The sequence below is a fragment of the Poecilia formosa genome, unplaced genomic scaffold, assembly GCF_000485575.1.
Source record: "Poecilia formosa unplaced genomic scaffold, Poecilia_formosa-5.1.2 Scaffold146, whole genome shotgun sequence".
Taxonomy (NCBI): Eukaryota; Metazoa; Chordata; class Actinopteri; order Cyprinodontiformes; family Poeciliidae; genus Poecilia; species Poecilia formosa.
The window spans coordinates 689,438-705,837 of record NW_006800085.1 but is presented as its reverse complement, the minus strand read 5'-3'; the positions used below and the strand labels follow the sequence as shown (position 1 = coordinate 705,837).

At 36.7% G+C, this 16,400-nt stretch overlaps 1 protein-coding gene across 1 annotated transcript in view; it reads left to right on the top strand.

The window, feature by feature from the left end:
- Positions 1-587: 587 nt before the first annotated feature.
- The window catches only part of epha5 (EPH receptor A5), a 66,569-nt gene continuing 50,756 nt past the window's right edge, over positions 588-16,400 (top strand). Inside the window, exons 1-2 of the mRNA XM_007563278.2 lie at positions 588-964; positions 10,268-10,332. Of these exons, the coding sequence (XP_007563340.1) occupies positions 865-964; positions 10,268-10,332 (165 nt within the window). The 5' untranslated portion in view covers positions 588-864. The remainder of the gene's footprint in view (positions 965-10,267; positions 10,333-16,400) is intronic.

The window sequence follows — 16,400 nt, the reverse complement described above, 5'->3', positions numbered from 1 at the left end:
GCAGATGAGGAAACATGACAAAAATTTTACATTTTTAAGTTTTGCGTCTGTCACATAAAGTTGCACTAAAATGAGATTTGTGATTGAAATGTGAAAAACGTGTAAAAGTTCAATTCTATGAATAGTTTTTGCAAGGCAGTTTAACTTAGTTTCTGTATTGATATTTTGTTTTGTACACCTGTAGTTTGACTTATTACAAGAATACAGTTCACATATATTTCCACTCAGAATAATTCCTCACAGGAGGTCAGAAACATAAGCAGCAAGGTTGTTTCTTAATCATAGCTGCTTCACGTGGACTAATAAACAAAACCAAAAATACTTCAATGCGATAACTGATTTATCAGTTTCAAACTGGTAATGCCCTTTATTCAATTCACCATGTCAGCTTTTACCGTAAGACTCAGCGAATTGCAAAGCTTTTCTCCGCTGCTCTCATACACCCAGTCAGAGAGATGGAGCAACCTAAATGGAACAAGAAAGTAATGGGCTGAGAACTAAAGTGGAAAGGACTGAGAATCGATGATCATTTGGACAGCAGTCCAGCAGCGGCGGGTTTCACCTGTGGGTGGTCTGTGATTGGAGAGACCTTGCGCTTTTACTCCGCCCCCCGGCGCGTTGCCCGCCTTCCCCAAACCGGAGCTCACTCCGCTCCTCATTTACCGTCCTCCGGTCGCGGCGGAACATGAGCTCCAATCTGCGCGAGCGGACGTTGAACAATACAAATGGTTTTCTCACGGTTTCCCGTCTGATCCTCACTGAAGCTGCTCTTGTTTAGGGACGACCTGCCACGGTTGCCGGCTTTGAATTTTTTTTTATTTTTCTTCAAATTTTGTTGTTGTTGTTGTTGTTTTTGGATGCGCCATGCAATCTCGTTGGAGGAGTTGTGGCATTCGGCCGGTGGCATGGACGTGGACTTGGAGTCTGGCAGTTATCGGAGCGTGGTGCATCCCCGCAAATGAAGGTAAAGCGGGGCAGACACGCTCTGTTGGTGACTGACACCAATCCTGAGCGCGCTGCTTAAATCGGGCTTTAATTGGCTCTGAAAAGTCGGATCGGTTAAAGGTTTGCAGTCTCTCTCAAGTGCCGTTAACCGCCAGGCTCATGTGTTGATATGGCTGCTTGACAAAAGAAGTGGGGGTTGCCCGGTGTTATTAAAGCAGGTACATTTATGACAGCTGTTCTTTTAGCCTCTAATGACTGTGTGTTCCGACTCGATAAAAGCAGAAATAAAAAAAGGACCTTTGAACAGAACATGTCCCTGTCAGATAACCAGCGTACTTGGACGTGGTAGCAAAGAGACATAAAGCAGCAGAGATGTCTAGATCAGTCCTTAACAATTTCCTAGAACATATAAACTGCTCATTTTAATCCGTTGCAACTCTGCCAGTTCGCACTTTGTCTTTCCAGACTTTACATCATCATGATATCATAAAAAAAAAGTTTTAAAATGACATTAATTTCCCCCGATCTTTCTCACTTTTTAAATGTCTACTTGAGCTAATTGGGTTACGCTGTGTTACAATAACAGGTCTTGCACTGCTAAAGCAAACTGTTAAGAATTTAAGCCATACATTTCTCATAATAATTTGCATGTGTTTAAATGAGTTATGTTTTAAGTCATTATTTGTCCACAGAAATTGTGTACAGTTATCAGCTACAACAGATTTACACATTTTTGATTTTCTTATCTGCCAAATTAGTTAATTAAAAAAAACAAAAAAAAACAAGAGTTTTTTTGGCTAAAGCATGAAACATCTGATCAGATGTCTCAGATCCACTCGAACAAAATGGTGAAACTGCACAATACATATCATCACAATCACCAGTTCAATTTCTTTGTGCCATAATCGAACTCAACTGCTTAGACATTACATGTGGTAGACTGTCCTGGTTTAGGTTGCATGCTTTCAAAATCTTCTTGCCAATATTATTTCTGGCCAGTTGGAGGAGTTCACCTGCCTTTTATGCTCGCTTCAGATCCAGATTCTGAACAAGATGGCCAAGAAGCGTGGTGGGATCTTCATGATGATTGTAAAAAAAAAAAAAAAAAAAAGATTCAATATGTCATAACAATATTCAAAAATAATGTCACGATTTCAAGTTTTCCACCTGGCTAGATGGTATCTAAATTGGAGATTTACCAATCAGAATCTGCACATTTTTATGCTATCGACAGGTCTGACATTGAAGTTGAATTTTTCTCTTTGTTCACCAAATTCTTCAAACCAAAAACTCTCAGTACTTTTAGTTATGCTCTGCATATATGCAGTTTATTATTAATCGTATTATGATTAGGGACATATGCCCAGGGCAAAAAATAAGGATGATCTCATGATGTCTTCATTTTTGGCTGGATTCAAAACGTATCTTTTTTAAAATATTTTATATCTCAAAGCCTTTTGAGAAAATAATCAAAATCAGCAGGTGACACCTCAAAGAAAACTAGAAATCATATTGGTCAGCAGACGCCTGATCTGCAGATCTCCAACGAAAAGCCCCTTTTCCTGACAGTGACGCTTAAAATGTGGCTTTTATTGGCAGCAGCTGCCTCAGTATTAAGAACGTGCTGCAAGCATGAAGGTTTGGCATTAGCATTGAGCTAAAGCTGTATATAAACTTACTGCTGCTACAGAAACGCCTACACTTTATATTTAGTTGATATATTAATTTGTTATACTACCAATATACACAATGGACATCTTCAGTTAATTCATGATGGCTAGGTGAGAATTATTGTCAAAATAAATTAGTTATTATGATTTAACTGATATCGCTTATATTTAAAAACTATTAATTATGTCTTACAGATTTTATGCATTGTTTAATATCTCCTGAAAATACTTTTTTTAAGTTTAGAAGTTCATCACCTTTAGATATTAACAGGGGCATTATGAACCACTTATGTTTTGCATGCTTTTTAAGTGTCCAAACCACAAAACGATAACTTCTTTTAATATTTTTGAAGCTTTCTTGTTATAAGGAAACTAAACGTTTTTAGTGCTTTATTGACAAGTTTTACGTTATGCCATATATTATGAGCAGACAATGGAAATTAACATTGAAAACAAAACATAAATTTGGTCAATTTTTGAGTAAGCAGACCGACATGAACTTTTTAAAAGCAGTTATTGTTTTTTTTTGTTTTTCTTTGATCAGACAGCTGTTTTCATCAACCTTGTGACAAGGTAAATGCTGCTAAGCAACCACTTAACTTGCAGACTTATGAAAAGCTGATGACGAAGCTCATGTTGGGATCTGATTTGGGGTGTGTCATTTTGTAGCTCAGGAAGTGACGCAGCGCTTGATTCTGCTGTTGAATTGGAAGCTACCAATCACATGCTAACTTCAGCGTCAAAGAACAAAAACAGTGGTTTGCCAATTAGGGAGACATGAAATTATTCCCAAATCATGCAATGGAAACGTCGTCAGTAAATTTAGTACTTATTTGTGATAACATCTTGAAACTGTGGCACTTTTTTTTGTCAAAGTTATCGTCACCCGATAATCTCGTTGCAGTACATATAGAAATATTTTGCAAAGTAGGGAAAATGGGGCTATGGTATTGTTTGGAGTCTTTTGTCTGCACAGTGAGCAGCATTTTAATGGCACCATTGTTCGGAGCTGTTGAACAGCGTTACGCTATCCGGGAAATGAGGAACATTTATCAGCCTGCGTATTCTTCCCATGATGGATTTATTTGGTCAAAAGTTTAGCTTGACAAAAGTGACTCCCAATGTGTGGTCTTTTAAACAGCTTGGATGGGGGGGGTCTGCGCGGCACCTTTCAGGAGTCCTGCGACATTGTGTTGGCTTGCGTCTTTGTTTCTGGATCCCAAGGGTTAAAATTATTCCACCAGGGGTTCAGGAATTACCTTTTTGTAGTTAATAGGATGAGTTTGTCACCGTTCTGAATGGTGTAGGAATAGTCTCACCAAAAAAATAAAAATAAAAATACATGCAGTTTATCCCGTGAAGGGTTTGTCGTTCTCAACAACTCAGAGTTTTAGATTAAGCAGCATGCAACGGCGTAAGGAGACAGAGAGATGCTCTGAAGCAAACTGACATTTGATCTTTTCATCTAGGAATTAGTCAATTCTTTGTCCCCATTTTTAAACTCTTAATCAGTATTTCTGTCTCATTATTTTTCAAATTGCATGTCTTTATAAGTACTTTTATTCACTAAATATTCACTACATAAGTGCAAATCAGATATTCAACACAAGTTAAAGATTAATTCGACTGATATTTGCACTGTGATAGATAATCATAGAATTGCATGCATAATTGAAGGGAAGAGCACAGCCCATAATTAAATCAGCCTGTTTTCTCATTTGACTAATTCTTTGTAATTGAAGAGGGGAAAAAAAGCAAAACAAAAAAAACATTTGGGTAACATACAATCACAAAGTTTATCTTTGTAGAAACCTTAATTTTGGCAACTCTCAGGACTTACTCTTTTGTCTTAATATTAGCATAACTTTATCATGCCATGTGCTACTACAACTAAGTGAATATCCTGTGAAAGGGAATGTGTCTCATATACAGATGTTTTTCATCGAGTTAGAATACCATTTAGAAGTTTACTTGTTTTATAAACGTATATATTCCATCAGTAAATACCTCAGCTCCTCAAATCATCATTGATGATTAGGAGTTGCTTCTAAACTTTTTCCTACCACAATTTTTCCTTCCACACAGCTTCCCATTCCATTAATCTGTTTGCCAGATTCTGACCTTTTGTGGTCAGGCTTTTACATAATACCATTGACCATGATCATTAAAACCACCTGAGATGAACACTTCAGATACCCTTCTGTGGATAATGAGTCTGTGTAACGAGTTTCACTTTTTAGTTTAGATTACCGAAATAAATTAACTTTTCAATTATATTCTGCTTTGCTGAGATGCGCCCGTGGTCTTTTTTTGTGTTTGTTGGAAGCCAAAAGAACATCAAATGAGAAGAATAATCTTGATGCTTCTTTTAATGGGAACAGTTTCCTGCAGTGATGAATCCCCCGACGAATCATTACGAGGAAAACTGTACACACTTCTGTGATTAATTTCGTCTCCCGAAGCTAAACCATTCTTATTGAAATTGATTAATTTTAGAGGATGTTTGAAAATACAGCCCATTTCCTTTCTAGTTCAGCCTGTTAATATTTGAAGCATTAAAAAAAAATACCACTATTTGTTGCATTAGTGAGTCAACACAATTAAGGGGGAAGGGAAAAATTAATCGCAACAGGTTTGAGGGACTTTTATATCTGGCTGTCTGCATACAGCACAGCAGATGGAGAGTAGACCATTCAGCCAAGAACAATAAAATATAGCACGTAAATGCTACAATCCAATACAAGGGGGTAAAGACAGGAAGAAATAGACTTTGGAAAAAAAATGTTTGAAACAAAACGAACAAATTGTGTGCAAGAACTTGTTATAATCACTTGGGTAAAGTTGCAACTAATCAGAGTATCAAAATTGCTCATATGTTAACTGTATTCTAAGTGAGACTTGTTAACATTCGGAGCAGAAAATATCCTCACTCTTTGGCATAGTTCAAATCTCAGTCTTTGAAATAATGTGGCTCACGACTTTAATGTCGCGCCATTCATTCAGTACTGATGACTTTTAATAACGCGTTCTGTAGATGCTTGTCATTTCTGAGCTCCGACTTGTCTGGTTTTATCCTTGGAGAGCGAGAGAGACAGAATGAAAGAGGTAACGTATCCCTTATGATCTAGTTCAGTATCACTTATCTGTTCTTTATGGCCTAATTAGGTGTCTAATCGCCTCCTAAGGACATCTTTTATTATTCTCAGCAGAGCTGTGGAGACAGTAAGACGCGGTGAGTGTGTGAGGGGGAAGTGTGCTTTTGTTACAGTGCTAGCTTTGTCCTTGTTTTGTTCTGCTCTCCTGTCTGCAGGTGTTTTATGTGTAGCTTTCCTTTTGTTTACTTTTGAGGGTTGGCTGTTCTTTTTGCACAGTGCTTATCACAGCATCTACAGCTAAAACAGAACTGCTGTTCATTTATCTACACCTGATGTTCATGAGCTTTGCAAATATTGAGTGAATGTTATGCATTACTTCTACTCTTTAGGGAGTTTTAATTTTGGGTTTACCTCAGATTCTAGACAGTCTTTATTATTATTTTTTCTAGCAGGTTGGTTAGCTTTGACTTTTAATTAAGTGTCTTTGACTTATAGTTAATGTTTCAGGCTTCAGGGCGCCAGTTACTAAATACAGATTTCTATCACTAAACTGACCAAATTCACACAGTGGCAGTATGATGCATTTTTATGTCAACTCATGTAAGGAAGTGACTGTAGCTAACCATTACTTTGAACTAGTACATGTTCTACTACATCACGTGAATTCACCTGTGAACTTCACCTGTATGCCTACACTTCACAATTTCCACTGTGAATTGTTTATACATTTAAAATATGTTTTTTGTTTTTTTTCATTATTAGCTCAAATTCTCCATCTGGAATAATTTCCATACTTTAGTAAACCTGAACCGTGTTATTCTAAATTTACAGATTATTTAAAACAGTTTTGTGATTAGCCTTTACTTTAATTACTCTGGGGGGAAAACTGAATCCATTTAATTTGGCATGTAGACCAACGAGAGGGCCAAGTAGCTTGGAGCCCATAAGAGATTCTCATGGCATCACAACCTTGAGTAAAAACACAACTGTTTCTTAGCATCATTTAGAGCTGAGCAAAATATTAATTGCAAAGGTCTTATTGTATGCAAAATTTGTAAGATTATAATATTTCATGTGCCTTGCATGTAAACTCTTCAACTTACGTCATTCTACTTGGATAAACAGTTCACTGAGCTTTGAGACGTCAAGGTAAATTAACTACCAAAGTGTTGATTATACAGAAAAATGCAGGTTAATCATTATCAATATTGTCAATACGATATCCGAAAAGTTATCGCAATGTCATACTTCTAATGCAGTGCAGGGTTCATCTTTTGGTTTTCAAAAAGAAGTGATGTAGAAGTGATCTAAGCACTTTATCTATATTTCTTTATGACGGTTATTAAAATGCTGCTGCTTGAGTTTTATACTGACTATTACATATACAGGAATGTTTAGAACATTTATTAGTTGAGAACAGCTGAAAGTCAGACTAGGTCTATGAAAGTTCCTTTTAAATATTTTTTTTAACATGAAGACATTCATATAAGTAAAACATATACAATTTTATTGCAATCACAAATGTCAACTAAAACAATGGATTTATTTAGTTGACACTTGTGCTTTTATCCTAAAAGCATAAGTTAGAAATCATTCTGACTGTTTGCACAGAGTATCATCACATTTGGCTGTTTTGTTGTTTATGGAGTTACACTGAAAGCCAATAACTGGCTAATTATCTGAGCTATTGGCTCGACATGATTTACTTTTGGAAAAGCTAAACACTCCAACAACAATAATGGGTGGCGCTGCCTTAATTGTCACAGCATGCTTTTCCAAGCTGGAAAAGCAATCTTTTGCAGCTCAGACAGTGACATAGTCTTGAATTCGGCTGCTGAATTGGAAACTATAAGTGTGCACTCTTTCTTGCAAACAAGAAAAATAAGAGTGACGCTTAAACAGGTAACGGGAACAACGGGAGTGTGGGGCAACTTGAGACCACTTTTTATATAAAAAAGGACTTTAAATTGTAGGAGGGGAAATGTCAAGAGTTTTGAAATTTTCACCTTTTTAAGACCGTGGTATTTGTTGAGACTGATAAAAGGCGAGTGCCTGGGGTCAAGCATGGAAGCTGCTGAACAGATAGCAAAATGTGTTTGCTCTATTTTTTCATTAACAAACTATTTTAGCTGAGATGTCTATATAACCCATTGCTATGCTTAATTCTAAGATTGTCATATTGCCAAATCTGCATTGTATAGTGCTCCTATTTGTGTTTTTACAAATACAACATATTCAAATGTCATTCCAATTTATTTTGTTTTAGTTTATTAGTCTACATCAAGGTAATTGAAAACCTTCTTTTTTTTACATCAAAATAGTGTCAAACTTGCCTATCATATAGTCTGAAACTTGGATATCTAAATCCCATTTTAAGGCATATCTGGGGCCCATAATAATAATTGGATTTTCTTCACCAGAAATAGTTACACATTGACACTGAATAGAAAGCGTTCTGCTGTAACGTAAAAAAAAAAAAAAAAAAAATCCTGGCAATTCATACCATGGAAACTTGTGTGATGAGATCTCATTACATCCCTTTAGTTTAGTTTAGAAAAATTCAGTCAAGGTTTAACCAGTCTGAGTATTTCAGATTTTAAACAAGAGCAGGGCAAAGATAAACCAGATTCCTTAGAATAAGAGAAGGGAACAAAAACCCTCAAGCAGATTGAATGGCAACTTCAATGTTATTTGTTTACTTGCCACTGCAAGTAACAAGCATAACTGAGATGGTATTTGCTGCCTTTGTTGTATAAAAATGACAAATTTAGGGTGTTTAAACACCTCAACCCTTAATAGCCTGTTGCTCTGTGGAAGGACAATTGTGCTTTGCACAGTTTGTATACGACTTGCTGGCAGACAATAGCAGTTCCTGGCCCCACCACTTCCTATTCAGATTCACACTAATGCATATTTAAGTTTCAAACATGACAAAAGGGTTTAGGAGGGAAAAAAAGTCTTTAAACCACTTAAGAGAGAGAACCTGGTACATTTGGTTTTTCTTTTCAGCGCATGTCGGTTTTAAGCTGCTTCAATTCATCACATATCTGAGTGTAGATGACAGAACTTTTATGGCTGGATTGCACAAACATTATCATAGAACAGATAAAGCACAGCAAACATCAGAACATGGGTTGGTTTTATGACCCTACAAGCTGCGGCAAACAAGAGACAAAGTCTGGAGCCGCCAGAAAAGCCATTCATCATCTGTCTGTAATTTATGAGGGACTCGTTAAACTGCTGCTGAGAGTTTGTCCTGACCCAGTCATCTGGAAAAAAAGGCTTCAGCTCTTGTCAAAGTCACTTAAGGCTTTACACCTGCCTGTTTCTCCCACAGCCAGTGTGTTTACAGCGAGACCTGTCTGTTCGTTAATGCGCACTGAGCCATACCCACCAGCCAGCAAAGACAAGTTGCAGCTGGATGACATACTCACTTTGACTTTCGAAGTCTAGCAAAGTGCATTTAAAACCTCCCACTATGAGGTCATGGTCACCACAGTCAGATGCTATTTTTGCCAAGACCTTGAGTAATTTTGCTGCATTCAGGCTGTGCAGGTAGTGGAGATAAGAGACTGTACAGCTGCTACCGGTCAAGTAGTCGCACTCGACAGCTCTCATCTGAGTGACTGAGCTAAGAAGGTTTGATGATAGATATGTCTGGATTACTGTATTCGCATTAAAATTTGGAGTTTTGAATCAAAAAGGTGGAAGATTTACTGTTGGTCTGCTTGAAAGAATACCTTCATATTTTTTTTTTATTTGCATGTTTTTGCTAAAGCATTGCTTTTCAATCAAAGTTTCATCTATTATAAAGCTATTGATGACAGAATAAGTTGCAGTAATCTATAAGGTCTCCATACTTATTTCTATTTCTGCGTATGATGTCCCAACCCCTTTCTGTGAGATTACGTTTTGAAAAAAAATGTGTTGCCTTCAGATAGACTGAACTTACAGAGCATTTTCCCAGTCATCCTGTCCACTTGCATTTTTTTACATGAAGCATATTCATCTATTTACGCTCACACAAGCTCGTAGATCAAGAGACAACTTGGGGTTAAGACATGTGACAGGAGGATACTGGGATTGAACTACAACCAGCATCCAGATAATTAGTGCAGAACTCAAACATGATAGTCTAACAAGTACGTAAATTCTTTGCAGTTGGAGTATCGCAAACATTGATACTGTGATTATAGTTTGGTATGGTGTATAGCTTTCAAATCTGCCCAGTACTCGGCATCTGATTCAGCAGCAGCAGGCCTCAACCTTCATCAACTGAGTTTTGGAAATAAGTTTCCTCCTAGTGGAAAATGTATATATATATTTTTTAAAAGACATGCCAAGAAAACATTGTATCCTATTAGAACTGATTATAAGTGCATGTCTGCATTGGATAACATGCGAGTGTCTCATTTAATGCCAGAGTTTTTAAATATAATAACAAAATTTATATATATATTTGCATATTTCTTGATGCTTTTGTTGTTTCCCCCTCTCCCCCACATACATTTAAGACTTATGTTTGTGTTATTTGTTTCTCTCTCTTCTTGAACAAAGTGAACCTGCTGGATTCTCGCTCCGTGATGGGAGACCTTGGCTGGGTGGCTTATCCAAAGAATGGGGTGAGTAAAATTATTCCAGAGGCATAAAATAAATTTTTCATAAGTTCAATTTTATTCAACTTAATATTTACTGTTCTATCTTTAAATGAAGTGCAGAAGACATAAATTATTTCAGGTTTTCACGAAGCATACTATTATTTCTAAAGAAGCGCATGGGTCTGTATGAAGCCAAAATGTGTTTTGTATCATTTCAGAATATTTATTTAGCAGGTCATTGTTGATTTTCTTCAGCAGTGACCTTCAAGTCATGAGCTAAAAGTAGTTTCTCAGTTTCTGGGTATTCCAAAGCATATCTAGAAATACCTACATTTCATTATACATTTTAAGTGCTTCATTTGCTGTGTCGAGGTTAAAGGTCATTTAATTTCTGGAAACCCTTACTTCATTATTAGGCTAAATTGAATTCATGAATAAGATATTGAAAGTCACCGTGGAATAGATTATTCTCAAGCCAGAAGTTGAATATCCATCTCCAAGTATTCCCAAAGTGAAGGCCAATTAGAGAATGAGTTAAAATGTGATTTCACATTACATTATAATAAAAATAGTGTTTTTAAATAAAGAAGTGGTGCTTGGAGAAATATTACCTTCAATATTGACAGGTTGCTTGGAACAGAAATACCCAACCAGAAAAAAAAAAGTTTTAATTCTTTATTTAGTTTAGAGCGATTATGTAGCATTTCCATTTGATACATGTGAAAAATTAGCCACAGTCGTAGCTTTTGCTTCTTTTAAGCAGGAGAAACCCACCGGACCAATAGTGCTGACCAAGCTGTTTTATCTCCTCTTGATATTCAAATCACGGCTCACTTTGAGGCTGTACACTATGTAGATGGGAAAGATCATGCTGAAAAAGCAGACATAGGTGCAATCAGAATAAGGAAGTGATTATGTTAAATGTGTGTGTCGGTGTGTGTCTGTGTGTGTTTCTAACATCCAAGCTACATAAATAACTTGAGGGCAGACGGAGAGGAAATGAGACCCAAGACATATTGAAATCTCCTAATGAAATTCCCATTATCTCTTTGCGTTTATCTATGTCTTAAGATGAATATTAGGTTGTCGTCTATTTAATTTGAGTTATAAAATGGGTGTGCAAACAAAGTAAAAAGAAAAAAAGTCGTCCTTCTGTAAATGTATAAATAATATGGCTTTTATCACCTTCTAAAAATATAAAACATGTTTAAATATGCCTCAAGTAACCCAAGACAAATACAAAACGTGTAAAGCCTAACAATTTGAAGGGGTTATATTTTCTAACACGTCTCTCCAACAGAGTAATAATCCCTCTTTGGTGTGTTAAACGGCACATAGTTGGAGTTGGCCATTGCAGTTTATCTTTCGTGTTCGTATCCCATCTGTAGCCCACTCCCCCTCCACAAACAAATGTCCGTGTTCACACTTCCAGTCTTGGCTGAAGAAGTTGTCAAAGTGGCACCAAAACTTTTTTATCACTTCAATTCTACTTTACAGAGTCTGGCAGCTTTAAACTCGTCCCCTGCTTTGGTATGATCTTATCACCAATGTTATAAAAATACATCTCCATCTGAGCTCTGCACATGGATTGCCATGCAACGGAGTTGCTTGGTTGTCTAACAGATGAGGCTTGCCAAGACCAAAGCACCAACAATAAAAAAAAAATGAATAGACAAAAGGAGTTGTAATTGGAGTGGACAAACAGGACTATAAAAGCATGTTTTATTGAAGAGTCACATCGTTGACGATAATAGATTAGATTTTTAGCCATGTACTGCTTTAACTGATGAACTTTCTCTGATTTATAACCCAGTTTGACTGTAGGATTAAGTTTGTCATCCATAACCTGAATGCTAAGCAGAAATAATAATAAAAAAAATTAGAAATGACCTTTTCATGATTGTGATCCTTCACTACTCTTTATGTGAAGGCTCTTGTGTCCTTTTTTCCCCCTTTCTTATCCTCTTTTTTGCTTTAGACTTAATGTAGTTTATTCTAAGAAAGTAACTCCTTGAATTGTGTTGCCTATCATAGATGTTCTGGCTTCAGTTGTAAATATTCATGCATGTTCCAGATAGCCTGTCTTATTTTTGTTTTGTCTTTCCAGAAATTAAACTTTACCATTTGAACAGTTGTGGATTGTTCACCATAACTTTGCTTAACTCTGGCTTCTTTTTTCAATGTTTGATGTGGCAAATATTCACCATGTTTAAGAAGAAAACAGGGGGAAAAAAGAAATAGTGCAGCTTCATATTAGACATTTTCATTTACACTTCAAATTATATTTTTACATTTTTATACAACTTTTGAACTTTAAAAAAATCAAGAAGTTTTTTTAATTTAATTTATTTTTATGATGAACAAAGACTAATAAATCATCACTTCAAGGATCATGGTGCAAATAACCTCCCAATAAATGTGATATACCAATCTGAGGTCTGATATAAGATGAGCTTAAAGTTGAGAGAATACCAGAAAGAAGGAGAGCTGCCAGACTGTAAGAAAGTGACAGACTGTCATTTGAAGTGTGTGAGCTCAAACTTGGGGCAAGAAAAGTTTTATTTGGCTTCAAGAATAAAAGTTTTGTTTAAAGTAGAGACTCTACAATTTGCTGCCATACGTCGGTGATGGAAGTGGTGAACTTGTCTACTAGTTTGGTCTCAAAAAGGTTTTAATTCTTTGAGACAGCATAAAAAAATAGATCTCACAATATAGATTATATTTGTGGTCAGTTTGATTCCCACGTAACCCATCAGTCCAGTAAATCCCCAAACCATTTCACTCTATATCCAAACATCAATAGGTGATGGCTGATGGGTTTGTAAAGGCCCTGCAACAAGGCAGACTCTGAATGTAGTGGTGACAAAAGGAGGCTGATGAAATGTGCTTTGTAGGCTTAGTTCACATCAGGTTTGCCATTAAACCTTCACTAGAAGAATGGAAAAAACACGACGGTTGGCTGACAGATGATGGGAGAGGCCTAGATTGTCTTTTAAGACTAGTTTCAAAAACTAAAGCTGTACTCGGATCAGATCTGACCACTAATATTGAGATTAATGCTTGAAAAACAAATCTCTAAAAATGTTCTCTTATGCCACGATGTCACCTAATGAGGCAATCTTTGCACAGATTTGCTTCAGCTAATGTTTAATCTTACTATCACAGAATGAAGAGGCAGTGTCTCACAACTCTGACTGCTGGAAGGCAAGGTTCACAGCCTTTTACTTAACAAGCTTGACAAATGGTTAGTCACATTTAATGCACACATTCCACAGTATTCATGAAGTATCTAACCAAGCTAGTCTATTTCCTTCTGTGTATTTCTTTAGAGTGTTTCCATGTTCCTTAAGCAACATCTATGCTATCAATCTGATGTCAATGTGAGATAATCGGTGAATCATTTCGCCCTCCTTTGCCCGTCAGGTTAGCCGTGCAAGACAGGAAAAAAAGGCAAAATTCACTCTAAATTGATGTAATCTGTGCTTTGCTTGACTGAACATCTAGTCATGAAGGTCTGTTTCATCCAGCGCCTCCACTGATTCAGTGTGCTTAATTGAGCAGAGATGAGGACAGGCAAGCATAAAATATGCTGAGCACACGGTACAAACCAGGCAGACATGTACAAAATGTTGGCGAATGTCACTACCTCCAGCTGTGCGTCACTGTTGAGAAAGTGAACCTGCTTTTCGACCATCTTAAAAAGGGTGAATATGTTTTATTTTATTTTATTTTTTTTGTTTTGTCCAGATCTATCTTCCCGGTTATTGTTTTCACTTTCAAGAGATGTAAGGCTGTGATAAGCTTGCAAGAGATGGAAAAACACCATCTGCAGTATTTTAAGCTAAGAATTCCCCTTTTTGTTTAAAAAAGGACAAAGCAAACTCTTAGAAGGAATCTGTAGAAGCTAGAAAACAATTCTGCCTATGTTTGACCACTCTGGATATTGCAGAGTGTATGGCTGTGCAATTGTAAGGTGGTCACAATGCCAAAAAAACCCCAACAAAAATACTTATTTTATGTGTGCTTTAACAAATAGAATCACAGTTTGATTAATCTAAACTGTTTTAAAAATCTCTGGGTCTGATCAAGCTATGTGTTTGGAACGGCACTGTGATGCAGGTTACCACCAACATGGCAATTAGCCTGCATTTTATACAGTTTTGGTGTAGCCATTTAAAATCTGTGGGATTTTATTTTGAAGCCATTTTTTCACAGCACCCATTCCTTATTGTATATTTGAATGAAATAGCCTCTTACAGTCAATATAAAGCTCTACAGTAGTGCTTGTTGTGTTGGCAGACAGTTTGTTGTAATATTTACAAATTCCTGTTAAAAGTTTCTGTCTCATCGGGAACAATTAATTTTTTTCCCCTTAGTACCAAAAATGGTCTTTAAATGCTTTGGCAGCAGCTTGTTGTCATCCTTATCAGCTGTATCATCATCTATAAATATAAAAAATAAATGGTACCGGTCACCCTTGACCTATATGAGAGAGGCTGCATTTTAGTGAGAAATATTCTGATTTTAATTTAAGTGGAGCTCCCGCCATGAGATCTCATTATGTTCTTATATGTTTTTGTCTTGGTGTATTTCAGTAGGTTTGAGGATTCGGATTAGAGCTACAGGAAATAAAGAAACAACACACATCGATTTAGAAATGGCAGAGATTGGCAGGATATATAACACAAAGTAGTTAAGGGAAATGTAAAAAAAAAAAACGTGTAAGGGCTGAAAAAAAAGCAGAGACTGAAAATGTTGGACGACAAGAAGTCTTAAAAGGGTGGAGGTGAAGGAAACCTTTTTGAATAGTGTTTCGAGGTTAGACCTTAGATCTGATAATTAAAACAGAGAATGCAGGGGGACACAAAAGGGAACTGATGACAGACATGACTCAAATTAAAAAAGCAGTGAAATGACACACGAGACGAGGGATGAATGAGACGCGGACGGAAATAGAAAAAGGCGAGGTGAGGTGTTGTTTGCGTAAGGAGCCAGAGGAACAGTTCTATTACAGTGTCACGATGGTCAACGGTAATGGGTGGTAATAATAAGTTGCAGGCGGCTTTATAGAATTAAAGCTGGGAGAGCACTCAGCGCAGCCACAGGGGGTCTGCTGATGGAAGTGTTGCACAGCCACACATCTTAAAGTAAGAAAAACTCAACACACACACTAATGAGGCTCTGCAGGGATGCCTATAGGGACTGTTGTGTTCGCAGTGTGGAGGGATCGGGGTAGGGGGGAGAATAAGTACGAAGTACAAAAGGAGGCAATGCGGAAGGTTAATGTTATATATTTAGACCCTTTATCACCACTGGCAGTTATACTATTGGCTTTTAGAACTTGGTTAAATTAAAGCATAATTTTACCTTTATTACATACTATAGCAATACTATGCTATTCCTTCAGATGTAATTAGGAATGGAAAAAAAAATTAAAATCCCCACATCAAATCCCATAGTTTCTGAGTAACCAAGCTTTCATTGACAGCTACAAATGAAAAACTTTTCGCCAAGCCTTCAAAATGTGATGGACTTTTATCAAATGAACTGCTTTGTAAAGGCTTTTTCTTCATCAGCACAAAGTTAACTCCATTGGTGGTCCTGACATGCTATATTAGCTGGTCGTGTCGTGCTGTGTGCAAGTCTTTGTGTGTGTGACATTTGATGACCCTAGCCCCCAATAATATGCAGACTGCTCCTAATGGGGAGCAAGAAAGAGGTGCATTGTTGTGTTTGGCTAAAAGAAAACGAAGTCGGTTTGACCATATTTAATGCCGTTTGTCTTGAATTTAATAAGAATCTAAATTTTATGGCTTCCAGTTTTTGCAAAGCATCTTTTTTATTTTAAAAGTTAGTTGTGGACAAGTTTTTGAATAAGATATATCACAGGTATTTAATCAGATGTTCTTGTGTGGGATATTATTTAATATTATTTGATTGAATTTTTTATTTATTTGTTTTACAGCACTATCTTACATAAGCTGTGCTGTCCTTTGAACCATGACCCCATGATAAAAGGATTGTTGCTGATGCAGCATAGAATCCAAGCTGCTATTACTACCATTACTACTTAAATTTACAATAAGGACTGT